The sequence below is a fragment of the Dendropsophus ebraccatus genome, chromosome 7 (assembly GCF_027789765.1).
Source record: "Dendropsophus ebraccatus isolate aDenEbr1 chromosome 7, aDenEbr1.pat, whole genome shotgun sequence".
Classification (NCBI taxonomy): domain Eukaryota; kingdom Metazoa; phylum Chordata; class Amphibia; order Anura; family Hylidae; genus Dendropsophus; species Dendropsophus ebraccatus.
In genome coordinates this window covers 146841041-146855309 of record NC_091460.1, presented here as the reverse complement: position 1 = coordinate 146855309, position 14269 = coordinate 146841041, and the positions used below count along the sequence as shown (strand labels likewise).

The 14269-nt window shown below is 45.0% G+C and overlaps 1 protein-coding gene across 1 annotated transcript in view; it reads left to right on the top strand.

The window, feature by feature from the left end:
* Positions 1–3341: 3341 nt before the first annotated feature.
* Positions 3342–14269, top strand: part of SH3D19 (SH3 domain containing 19) — an 87632-nt gene continuing 76704 nt past the window's right edge. Inside the window, exon 1 of the mRNA XM_069978681.1 lies at positions 3342–3369. Coding sequence (XP_069834782.1) covers positions 3357–3369 — 13 coding nt within the window. The 5' untranslated portion in view covers positions 3342–3356. The remainder of the gene's footprint in view (positions 3370–14269) is intronic.

Below are 14269 nucleotides of genomic sequence, written 5' to 3'. Positions count from 1 at the left end.
GTTGCATCACAGTTACTAGTGGGGTACAGCAGGGGGCAGTGTTGGGTCACAGTTACTAGTGGGGTACCACAGGGGTCAGTGTTGCATCACAGTTACTAGTAGGGTACCGCAGGGGTCAGTGTTGGGTCACAGTTACTAGTGGGGTACTACAGGGGTCAGTGTTGGGTCATAGTTACTGGTGGGGTACTACAGGGGTCAGTGTTGCGTCACAGTTACTAGTAGGGTACAGCAGGGGTCAGTGTTGGGTCATAGTTACTGGTGGGGTACTACAGGGGTCAGTGTTGGGTCATAGTTACTGGTGGGGTACTACAGGGGTCAGTGTTGCGTCACAGTTACTAGTGGGGTACAGCAGGGGTCAGTTTTGGGTCACAGTTATTAGTGGGGTACCACAGGGGTCAGTGTTGGGTCACAGTTATTAGTGGGGTACCACAGGGGTCAGTGTTGGGTCACAGTTACTAGTGGGGTACAGCCAGTGGCGGTCTTTGGCACCAAGCACCCCAAGCGATCACTTGGGGCCCCCAACATCCAGGGGGGCCCCCACGCCCCGCTCTTGTGCTCAAGACCGCTGGATAGGGCCGCTGCCCCACTCGCTGCTGCCATCTGAACTGTAACTATGAGCACTCGTAATGAGCGCTCATAGTTACATGCAGCAGCGCTGACAGGGCTGGAGACATTGGCTCCCTTCCTGTCAGTCACTCTTGTGGCCGCAGGAAGGGTTTTCCCTGCGGTCACAAGTGGCAGCTTTGTCCTTGTGGTGCCACCCTTCCTGCGGCCACAAGAGTGAAGAGAAGAGGAGACGCACAGACCCAGGTGAGTATAAGTGTTTGTTTTATTGTGTTATATACTATATGGGAGGGGGAGCACACAGGGGTTTGTTTAACTCGGGGAGCGCACATCGGGGGTCTATATAAATGGGGGGAGCACACAGGGGGGCTATATAACAGGGGAGCACACAGGGGGTCTATATACTACTGGGGGAACATACAGGGGGTCTATATACTACTTGTGAGGCACACAGGTGGTCTATATATAACTGGGGGAGCACACAGGGGTCTGTATACTACTGGGGCAGCACACAAGGGGTCTATATAATACTGGTGGGGCACACAGTGGGTCTATATACTACTGGGGGAACCACACAGGGGGTTTATATACTACTGGAGGAGCACACAGGGGTCTATAACAAAGTGGGGGAGCACACAGGAGGTCTATATCCAAGTGGGGGAGCACACAGGGGGGCTAAATACCCCTGAGGGAGCACACAGGGGGCCTATATACTAGTGGGGGAGCACACAGGGGGTATATACAACTGGGAGCAGCACACAGGGGGTCTATATACAACTGGGGCAGCACACAGGAGGTCTATATACTTCTGGGGGAGCACACGGGGGCTATATATAACTGGGGGAACACACAGGGGTCTATATACTACTGGGGGAAGCAAACAAGGGGTATATACTACTGGGGCAGCACACAAGGAGTATATATTACTGGCGGTAGCGCACAAGGGGTAAATACTACTGGGGGCAACACACAGCGGTATATTGTTTTTGAACGCATGTCGAGGGGGGGGGGGGCCCAGACATAACTTTGCATGGGGCCCCAGAAATGCCAAGACCGCCCCTGGGTACAGCAGGGGTCAGTGTTGGGTCATAGTTACTGGTGGGGCACCACAGGGGTCAGTGTTGGGTCCACTTCTTTTTAATATTTTTATTAATGATCTTGTAGAGCGGCTACAGAGTAGAATCTCCATTTTTGCGGATGATACTGAACTGGGTAAAGTAATCAGCACAGAGGAGGATAATATCATATTACAGAGGGATTTGGAGAAGCTGGAGGCTTGGGTGGAGAAATGGCAGATGATGTATAATGTGGATAAATGTAAGGTTATATATTTTGGCTGCAGAAATAATAAGTACAGTTATGGCTAAATAATAAAACACTGGGTAACACTGCTGCCGGACAGGACCTGGGGGGATTGGTGGCCGGTAACCTCATCTATGGTGATCAGTGCCAGGCAGCAGCTGCCAAGGCTAATAAAATAATGGGAGGCATCAAAAGAGGCCGAGATGCTAAAGATGAGAACATAGTTTTGCTCCTTTATAAATCACTGGTCAGATCACACATGGTATATACTGTATACAGCACCGGACACCGGTATATAAGAAGGACACAGGTGACCTGGAGCAGGTGCAGAGGAGGGTGACCAAGGTCATTATAGCGAATGTACAATCAGGTACATTAACTTTAAGTATTACCCATGTATAGGATCAATGGAGCCACGTCATAGAGGGGCGGGGTTTTCCTCCTACTGGGGGCGGGCCGGCTTTACTCCTGGCCCAGTACCTGTGAATAGAATAGCACTGTACGTGGAAACCGGGACGCGGTTTAACAAAAGGACTGCGGCACCATCGGGCCGCTCTATACATGGGTAATACTTGAAGTGAATGTACTGATGATACATTCGCTTTAAGGGAAAAGGAGGGTTACAGAACCAAGACAGGTTATCAAGCTTAGGGTTTTAGGTTTTAAAAAAAAAAGTCTTAGGGGCAGCAGGTTACATAGAGCGGCCAGGACTGGGCAGAAGTTGCTGCCCCCTCAGAGATCCCGAATATCTGCCGCCTCTGCCACGGATTTCTCATTCTGCCTCCTAGCCCGGGGCCCTATAGAGTTTTTTGCTATGGGGCCCCATGAATCCGAGCTATGCCCCTGAGAACCATCATTCATATTGCAACCCACCAGTGTCCTGTGCCAGAAGGAGTGTGAGGAGAACTGTGGAAGCCCTCCAGTTATCGAGATCACTCAGAGTGTAACTACAAGTCCCAGCCATCCCCAGGCCTCCTGTACAGCTTCCTCCTGAATCCCTCGGGCCTCTGGCACACACATCAACCAATATTTATTTGGCGCTTAGTGACAACCTGAATAAGTACAGGTCTCCTTGTTGTGGTGTAATAACGTTCCCTCTTGTGACATCCAGTGGACGTCTTAATCTTTTATTGTGTATTTCTTCTTGTCGCCTCTTCTACAAATTCAGAAATTAATCTGCAATGCCGGGTGTTCCTGCTGTGTCCGTATACAGACTGCGGCACGTTACTCAGCCGCCCCGTCATCCACACGGAAACTGGTTGGGCCGGTGGCGAATTAATGTCAGTCAGGTTTATTTTATGGGATTAGCACTATGTGTCCCAGTATATAATAATATAAGACATCGCTGCCACTCAGGAGACCAGGCGAGAGGCCGGCAGACATATATTATATCCTAATAAAACCACGGAGGAGAAGGAGCCATCTACTTCCTCTTCAGATCTGCACTGCCACACCATGGCTATGGAATAAGGGAGAGACTATCTGACACAATGGAGAACTACGGTAAGCAACTGATCAGGGTTAGCAGATTAGGTCCTAAAGGGGAACTCCAGCGAAAATCTTTTTCTTTCTAATTAACTAGTTTTAGAAATTTATATAGATTTGTGATTTACTTCGATTTAAAAATCTCAAACTTTCCCATACCTATAAGCTGCTGTATGTCCCGCAGGAAGTGGTGTATTCTCTCCAGTCTGACACACTGCCCTCTGCTGCCACCTCTGTCCATGTCAGGAACTGTCCAGAGCAGGAGAGGTTTTCTATGGGGATTTGCTACAGAGAGCACCATGTCAGACATAAAGGAATACAGCACTTTCTGCAGGACATACAGCATCTGATAAGTATGGGAAGACTTGAGATTTTTAAATAGAATTACAAATCTATATAACTTGATTTGAAAGCAAAAGATTTTAGCCAGAGCACCCCTTTACGGGCTTTTTACATGGGGGGATTCTTGTGCAAAAAATTTACAAAATTGTTCGAATTTAAGTGATGTTCTTCTGGTGCAAACGCAGCAACCATCAAAGGACGAATCAAAATTTGCTTGCATGTCGTTGGTCGCATCTTCTGTGCCAACCTTAAAATCATTGTTAATGGTTCTCAGCTCTTTCAGTGTAAACGTTCAGCGTCATCGTTCACAGCATATACAGTAGATACTAAGGTAATTACGACCTTCCTAGCGATTTATCTTCTCGTCTAAACGCATTGATCACGTAAGCGATTTATTTGTAAGTGTAAAAGGACCGCGACATTCTACAGCTGACCAGTATATTGAGCACAGGGATCAGATACAAGTGACAGCAGATTGTTCTGGGCCCTGGCATGTGTGTGTCTCATCTGCCGCCTCATCTACTGCAGGAGACACAGCACGCAGCACTATCTCTGCGGCACTATCTCTGCGGCACCATCTCTGCGGCACTATCTCTGCGGCACTATCTCTGCGGCACTATCTCTGCGGCACTATCTCTGCGGCACCATCTCTGCGGCACTATCTCTGCGGCACTATCTCTGCGGCACCATCTCTGCGGCACCATCTCTGCGGCACCATCTCTGCGGCACCATCTCTGCGGCACTATCTCTGCGGCACCATCTCTGCGGCACTATCACTGTGGCACTATCTCTGCGGCACTATCTCTGCGGCACCATCTCTGCGGCACCATCTCTGCGGCACCATCTCTGCGGCACTATCTCTGCGGCACCATCTCTGCGGCACCATCTCTGCGGCGCCATCTCTGCGGCGCTACCTCTGCGGCGCTATCTCTGCGGCGCTATCTCTGCGGCACTATCTCTGCCATCTCTGCTATCTCAGTCATTTTCTTAAATTCTTGCACTACTGCTTTCCGTAAGCCGCTTGTTCTTTCATTTGCCAGTTGACACAGACACACGAGGACGTCAATTGTACAAATAATTAATATAAAATAAACGTTTATAAATATTTCTGGAAAAGTAATATTAAAACAAAATAAGATTCCACATTTTGGGGGTTTAATTTTTTTTTTTACAGCAGGTGCCTTGCAGTATAATTGGGTCAGTACAATTATGGGTCCGTGTTATTATAGGTCAGCTATGGGTCAGTGTTATTATAGGTCAGCTATGGGTCAGTGTTATTATAGGTCAGTGTTATTATAGGTCAGTGTTATTATAGGTCAGCTATGGGTCAGTGTTATTATAGGTCAGCTACGAGTCAGTGTTATTATAGGTCAGCTATGGGTCAGTGTTATTATAGGTCAGCTACGAGTCAGTGTTATTATAGGTCAGCTATGAGTCAGTGTTATTATAGGTCAGCTATGGGTCAGCTATGGGTCAGTGTTATTATGGGTCAGCTATGAGTCAGTGTTATTATAGGTCAGCTATGGGTCAGTGTTATTATGGGTCAGCTATGGGTCAGCTATGGGTCAGTGTGATTTTGGGTCAGTGAGATTATGGGTCAGTGGGATTATGGGTCAGTGTGATTTTGGGTCAGTGAGATTATGGGTCAGTGGGATTATGGGTCAGTGTGATTTTGGGTCAGTGGGATTATGGGTCAGTGTTATTATAGGTCAGCTATGGGTCAGTGTTATTATGGGTCAGTGTTATTATAGGTCAGCTATGGGTCAGTGTTATTATAGGTCAGCTATGGGTCAGCTATATGGGTCAGTGTGATTATGCGTCAGTATGATCATGGGTCAGTGTGATTATGGGTCAGTGTTATTATAGGTCAGCTATGGGTCAGTATGATCATGGGTCAGTACGATTATGGGTCAGCTATTGGTCAGTACGATTATGGGTCAGCTATTGGTCAGTACGATTATGGGTCAGCTATTGGTCAGTATGATTATGGGTCAGTATGATCATGGGTCAGTATGATTATGGGTCAGTATGGGTCAGTATGATTATGGGCCAGTGTTATTATAGGTCAGCTATTGGTCAGTATGATTATGGGTCAGTGTGATTATGGGTCAGTATGATTATGGGGCAGCTTTTTTTACCTTAGCCTGTGGCGCAGTCCCTTTTTTGAATTGCCCCCTTGTTCCTGTACTTGGGGCCAGTATTTTCGGGAACACCCGCCTGCTCCAGCGCTCACCAGCCCCCAGTGTGGCAATATCCCCTCCCCTCTGTGACACAGGTCCATTGATTCTAATAGCACCACATCCAGAGGGGAAGGGTTTGGTCACACTGGGGGCCGTCAGGGGGAAGGGGGTGGCATCACCGCGCCAGCACCGATCCATTAAGTTAAAAAAATAAAAACACAGCGATGCATCCGATGATACTGTGGTGGTACGATTGAATTTGCTTGTCAGCTCAGCCAGGGATGTTAGTGACGTGACGCCAGTGCTTGTCCAGCACACAGGTGAGATGTTGGTACCTGCTTGTTTTGTGTGGCTGTATTCCCCAATGGTCGGTGACCTGCCGGGTTGTTGCAGGTCCCTTGAGTGGCAACTGACCCAACCGGGTCGGTACTATCAGTACCGCCACCCACAGTCACAGGGAAAATTAACCCAAGGTGTACAGTGCTGTGTGTGTGCGCTGGTGCGTATATATCAGACAGGGTCCCAGTGATGTAAAAAAAAAAAGAACAGCTTTACTATAAAATTCTTCAGTAATCCAATAAACTTTTGCAGAATAAATAAATCTCTGACCCAGACTTTAGTGCTTGAACTTGTGCTTAAGGAGGTGCTTGAGAAGAAGAATAGAAGAGAGTTATAGTTGTATATAGTTGTAGTGGTGTTTGGAGAGTAGAGAAGAGGAGAGGAGTTTGTCGGAGGAGCCCCAACCCAATGTAGCAATGTACTCTGCCGGAACTTAAAGAAATACTTTATAGTGAGAAGTTTACTGGTAGTTGTGTTTAGACTTTGGTCTGACCACCTTCTGCCCTACAGTGTTGAGCTACCCGTCCTGTCAGGGTACTACAAGCCCCAGCCATGGTTATCTGGGCTTAGCTAAGTGTCCGGGGGTGTCCCAGTTACCTGCTCTGCAAGATAGGATACATAGACCTTCTTCACGGCAACTCTGTCCTATCCAGTTCCTCTTGTGTTCAGAATACTGCCCTGCTCTTTGTAGACGTGTTCTCAGCATGGGTTAGGGTGTTCCTTGATTCCTCTCCCTGTAAAGTGCTAAGCACTGCATACTGAAATGGTAGTAGTCAAAGAACTGGTTGTCTCTAGCTGCATCTATACATATGGGTGTCTAGACTAGACTGACCTAGTTGTCCCTGATGGGGGTCCTGGCATAAGCCAGGCCCTGGCTTAACTACTGCAGGAACAGCTGCTTTTGCTTCTTCCCTCTCTGAGAATCTGGTTAAGACAGAGACTGCACTTCCTCCTCCGTGTAACTCCTCCTACAGGGGCTTTCATATGCCTATCTGTGAGTGTTGGGGATGAGTGTATGCATAACAAAGGAGAGAAAAGATTGGTTAGAAGTAGAGAACAATGACCCATTACTGACTTCAGCCGTGCAGACAAGAACAAAGGTATATAGTGGCAAAACTGTAAAACACCTGCTGATACATTCGCTTTAAGCTATAGGCTTTATTGGGGTACAAATGACTTTTTGATGACTTTCTCTCACAGTCTTTCTGCATTATTTTTTATGTCTTACAATGTCCACTAGATACCAACGACAGAACTGATTACTGACACCATATTGATGGATCACATTCAGCAGGACTATTTGAAAGGGTCTGCCAAACGTACATACCAGACATATCTAACCCTACCGTTATACAGTAACACACGTCTGCCATTGACTCCCATTAAAATGTATACTGAGTAATCAATTACTTTCTTAAAGGGGTTGTTCACAAAAAATATTTTTCTTTCAAACCAACTTATTCAAGGAGGTGGTCAAAGAGTGATCCTGGAAACTATAGGCCGGTAAGTCTAACATCTATAGTGCATAAAATATTTGAGGGTTTAGTAAGAAATGCTATACTGGAGTATCTTATATAAGAAATGCTATACTGGAGTATAATATATAAGAGATGTATACTGGAGTATAATATGTAAGAGATGTATACTGGGGTATAATATATAAGAGATGTATACTGGGGTATAATATATAAGAGATGTATACTGGAGTATAATATATAAGAGATGTATACTGGGGTATAATATATAAGAGATGTATACTGGAGTATAATATATAAGAGATGTATACTGGGGTATAATATATAAGAGATGTATACTGGGGTATAATATATAAGAGATGTATACTGGAGTATAATATATAAGAGATGTATACTGGGGTATAATATATAAGAGATGTATACTGGAGTATAATATATAAGAGATGTATACTGGGGTATAATATATAAGAGATGTATACTGGGGTATAATATATAAGAGATGTATACTGGGGTATAATATATAAGAGATGTATACTGGAGTATCTTATATAAGAGATGTATACTGGAGTATCTTAATAAAAATAATCTTATAATGCAGCACCAGCATGGATTTATGAGGGATCGGTCCTGTCAGACTAATCTGTTCAGCTTCTATGAGATGGTCAGTTATAGACTGGACCTGGAGGAGGCTGTGGACGTTGTGTATATAGACTGGACCTGGAGGAGGCTGTGGACGTTGTGTATCTGGATTTTTCAAAGACATTCAATACTGTGCCGCATGTAAGGTCGTTCTATAAAATGAGGATGCTGGGACTTGGGGAAAACGTATGCAAATGGGTAAGTAACTGGTTGAGTGATAGAAAACAGAGGGTGGTCATTGATGGAACATATTCAGATTGGGTATTAGTTACTAGTGGGGTACAGCAGGGGTCAGTGTTGGGTGACAGTTATTAGTGGGGTACCGCAGGGATCAGTGTTGGCACATAGTTACTGGTGGGGTACCACAGGGGTCAGTGTTGGGTCACAGTTACTAGTGGGGTACAGCAGGGGGCAGTGTTCGGTCACCTTCTTTTTAATATGTTTATTAATGACCTTGTAGAGGGGCTACAGAGTAGAATCTCCATTTTTTGCAGATGATACTAAACTGGGTAGAGTAATCAACTCAGAGGAGGATAATATCATATTACAGAGGGATTTGGAGAAGCTGGAGGCTTGGGCAGAGAAATAGCAGATGATGTATAATGTGGATAAATGTAAGGTTATGCATTTGGACCACAGAAATTATGTTACAGTTTTGTGCTAAATAATAAAACACTGGGTAAAACTACTTCGGAAAAGGACCTGGGGGTATTGATGGAGAGAAACCTCATCTATAGTGATCAGTGCCAGGCAGCAGCTGCCAAGGCTAATAGAATAATGTGAGAAAACAAGGGGTATCCACAGCTCCTTAAAAAGTATATGCGTTTTTATTGGTACAACTTAAAAAAATAACAAACAATATTAAAACCGCGCCGACGCGTTGTGGAGGCAACCCTCCTTAATCATGGCTAGTGTGTGTTTAAACATTCAATACCTTTATACCTGGCAAAAGTGTACCTCCTACATCCGGGCCCCACCCCCAAACGGGGAAAAAAGGAACAAGGGGGCCAAGATGGAGAGACCACGTGATACACATAATAAATGAACAAATAATGAACTATACAAAAAACAAAGCAGGTAAATAAATTAGTAAATAAACATTAGGTCTGTTTTTTGATTCATACCCTTTGGAAAACGGGTTGCGAGATGTAGGATCCAATATGCCTCCCTCTTGCGTAGCATCTGGACCCTGAACGCCGCAAACGAGTGGCAGAAATATTTGCGGGCACGGATATATCCGGCACCACGGAAGATCTACAAAGAGCCATCTGGAATTATGAAAAAGTAAAGAAAAGACAACTAAAGATATGGTGGCATGTAAATACCTTAAAGGAATATGTGGACAGACAAATGATTCCACGAGGACTCCGAGTGAGAAAACCTCCCAATCCAGCTGAGGGAGATGAATATGCCACGGAGTGGAATGCTGCTCTGTCCACTTGCTCTTTCACTTTAATGAAGATTATTATAGCCAAGGGTGAAAGCAAACTGATTTCCCTGGATGCTAATTTAAATGAGCTGGAAACTTCACTGCAAACTTTCCATGAAATCCCGCAATACAAAATACTCATGGACACTACTACTAAGTCTATATTGGAATACGAAAATGATATTGTGGCCACCAAAAAGATCAAGTTCATACGCGATCACAAAGATTACTCCATGGATACAGTATACAGCTGGTGGGAGCAGAGACGTAGATCAAGAGCTTAATTAGAACCAGCCGGTACACCTGGACAGAGACAAAAAACTGTTACCTTTGTTTCTACGGATTGCGAAACCTCTGACACTCAAACCGACCTCTCTGAACAAGAGGATGCTTCCCATACACCTGCCCCTCAAAGAGGCCGCTCATGGAGGAGATCGACACGAGGTAGTATGTACCAGGTGAGCCCCCAAACACACGTTCCCGTGTCAACAACTACAATGACCAGCCAAAAAACGAGCAAGGCCGCGGAGAGCAGGCAGGAAGCACCGGACGAGGCAATCGCAACCGGCAACAGAGAAGGTAACAAATGACTTGTCTGTTGATGTTTATAACCTCTCTGCCAGTATCCTCTCTAAGGAACACCTGAAAGTTCTCTCAAGAGGCCTGAACTTTGTCCCTAAAAAACCTTTTGATTTATACACAACATTGCAAGATGTGAACAGGTTCGTACGCCTCTTAACGGTAAAGAGACATTTTCTTTCTACAGAAATGGACTATCCACCACAGCCTCAGTGTGAACAGTCTAGTAAATGTTGTGACCTTAACATGCTCGGTCAAAATGCTGTACCACTAAATTTATTATTTCATGAACAATTGTCTATCCAATCCTTATTAGATTTACAGGGGGAAAACCTGAGTCATTCGGGCTCTGTTACAAATACAAATAGGATTGCCATCCCCAATCCGGGTTTCTACCCAGTCCAGTCCAGAGCACCCGTCATGGATGCCTTTCAGACTAAACTGGAGGAGGAACTTACTGCCCTCTCTAATGTATCCGTTTTGGATAATGGCAATGACAATCTTACTAAATCAGAAAGAGTGGCCCTGAAAGATCTTATGTCTAATCCCCATTTGATTATACGGCAATCTGATAAAGGAGGATCCGTGGTGGTACTTGACAGGGATCTGTATGTTCGTGAGGTACTTCATATTTTACAGGATGAAACGACATACAGATCCCTTCCAGTGGACCCCACTGAGAGGGTTAAACAAAAACTTTTGGGTATCTTAGATACTGGTATTGAGGGGGGCTACATAGACACCAAACAACAATTACACATGGTGCCTGAATTCCCCAGAGTTTCCATTTTCCATGCACTCCCCAAAACACATAAAGGGGTGTTTCCCCCTCCCCTCCGCCCAATTGTTTCGGGCATCGGATCTCTTTTAGAGCCGTTATGCGTTTGGCTGGACAGTCTACTCCAACCTCTAGCCACACGCAGTGCAGGATATATACGTGACAGCAAAAGCCTCCTTGCCAACCTTGATAAATTGCCTCCCCTACAGGGTGCATCATGGCTGTCATGTGATGTGGTTGCTTTGTACCCTTCTTTACCACATGATCTTGCGGTACGAACACTGTCCTTCCATCTGTTTAAATATAGTAATTATGAGAGGGGTCTATGTGAGTACATCCTTTTGGTCACCTTTTTTCTGTTGTCAAATAATTTTTTTCAGTTTAAAAAAAAGTTTTTTCTCCAAACCAAAGGCTGTCCCATGGGGGCCAGCTTCTCTCCGTCCCTGGCAAACATTTACATGGCTTATTGGGAGGAGGTCGTCTTGTATGCCGTCCACAATCCCTACCGAGGACACATATTGTGGTACGGTAGGTACATAGACGATCTCCTCCTAATATGGGCAGGGGACAATGACACAGCTCAAAATTTTGTCCATTATATTAATGGGAACACTTTAAATCTAAAATTTACATCTCAGTATGAACTCTCCTCTATTCCTTTTTTGGACGTCATTTTATCTTTCTCTGAAGGTAAAGTAACTAGCACTTTGTACAGAAAACCATCAGCTGGTAATGGTATCCTCCACGCTGACAGCAGCCACCCAGCACATGTTGTCAAAAATTTGCCAATAGGGGAATTCATACGTGTCCAACGCAATTGTTCGTCTGAACAGGGTTATCTCAAAACCGCATCAGACCTAACCAATAGACTGCTTATACGAGGATACAGCAAACATTGCATTGCCAGGGCCCGAAAAATTGCAGAGAGCCATAATAGACAGTATCACTTAACTGGTCGGCACCCACGTACCAGTAGCTCCAGTGATGCCCACACTGACCCTAGAGAAAATACTAGTCACTTGACTTTCTCAACTGTATACAGTCCACAATTTCAGGCTATTACAAATATAATACGTAAATATTTACCCATGCTATTTCAGGATGACTTATGTGACAAAATCCTTTCCCAAGGTGTCAGGTATGTGGCTAAGAGGGGTTTAACCCTTGACAACATCTTGTCCCCCTCCGCACTTCCTGAGACATTGGCCACACACAGCGGCACAGCGTGGTTGAGAACCATTGGATTTAACAAGTGTGCCGCTTCGAGGTGTCCAATGTGTTTTTTCACAAAAAAACAACTTACTTTTACTTCTTACACCACAGGACGCACCTTTAGAATACGGAGTTTTCTAAATTGCGATACTACATATACCGTGTATCTAGCACACTGTACTATCTGTAGATTACAGTATGTCGGCTCTTCCAAGAGGAAACTTAAAGTTCGGTTCTCTGAACACCTCCGTGACATACGCTCCGTTGACCCTCCCTTCGGAGGTTCTAGAGCTATGTCAGGGTTGTCCAGACATTTCCACCAATGCCATGAGGGTGACACTAGTTCACTCATTATACAGGCCATTGAGAGGGTGGACAAACCTAAAAGGGGCGGAGATTGGGTCCAGATGCTACGCAAGAGGGAGGCATATTGGATCCTACATCTCGCAACCCGTTTTCCAAAGGGTATGAATCAAAAAACAGACCTAATGTTTATTTACTAATTTATTTACCTGCTTTGTTTTTTGTATAGTTCATTATTTGTTCATTTATTATGTGTATCACGTGGTCTCTCCATCTTGGCCCCCTTGTTCCTTTTTTCCCCGTTTGGGGGTGGGGCCCGGATGTAGGAGGTACACTTTTGCCAGGTATAAAGGTATTGAATGTTTAAACACACACTAGCCATGATTAAGGAGGGTTGCCTCCACAACGCGTCGGCGCGGTTTTAATATTGTTTGTTATTTTTTAAGTTGTACCAATAAAAACGCATATACTTTTTAAGGAGCTGTGGATACCCCTTGTTTTTAACACAATTTATACGGGTGACGGCCCGCAACATTTTCCACGTGCTCCTGCCTCCCGGGGAACTGCATCATACTATAACCACTATTTGCCACAAGGGTAAGCTAAAGTTTCCCCCCTTAGAATAATGTGAGGCATCAAAACAGGCCGAGATGCTAAACATAAGAACAAAGTTTTGCTTCTCTATAAATCACTGGTCAGAGCACATATGGAATACTGTGTACAGCTCGGGCACCTGTATATAAGGCTTGGTTTACACTAGGTTTTTACAGCCTGTTTTTTTCATCTGTTTTTGCAAAAAAACAGATGGAAAAAACGCATGCAACTGTGCATCCATTTTGATCCGTTTTTTCCATTGGCTTCCATCAAATCTTATCTTTGTGTACATAAAAAAAAAAGTATGCGTTTTGATCCGTTTATTTTTATAACGGAAGTCAATGGAAAAACGGATCAAAACGGAAGAAAAAGATGCATTGCAAAAAGGTAGTGTGAACCCTGCCTAAGAAGGACACAGCTGAACTGGAGCAGGTGCAGAGGAGGTGACCAAAGTCATTAAGGGAATGGGTGGGTTAGGGTCCTATTCCACGGGCCGAGCAGGGCCCGATCAATGATGTAAATGAGCTGCGATCTGCTAGATCGCCGATCGTTTACTAGGCCTATTCCACGGCCCGATGATCGTTGAGCGAGGGCTGCAGGGACATCGTTACCGGTATCCTTGCAGCAGTATACATTACCTGTCAGGTCTTCTCCGCGCTGTCTTCATCCCCGGGTCCCGCACGCTCTAACTTCAGAATTGCCAGTCAGCTGACAGTCCACACTGCGCTCCGTCAGCTGACCGGCCATTCAGAAGATAGAGCGCGCGGGACCCTGGGATGAAGAGGCAATGTGATCACAATGTTCAAATGTACGAATGGACAGTACAGAGTCTAGAGGAAAGATGGGGATTCTTTACTGTAAGAGCAGTGAGATTATGGAGCACTCTATATTCTTTACTGTAAGAGCAGAGAGACTGTGGAACTCTCTATATTCTTTACTGTAAGAGCAGAGAGACTGTGGAACTCTCTATATTCTTTACTGTAAGAGCAGAGAGACTGTGGAACTCTATATTTACTGTAAGAGCAGAGAGACTGTGGAACTCTCTATA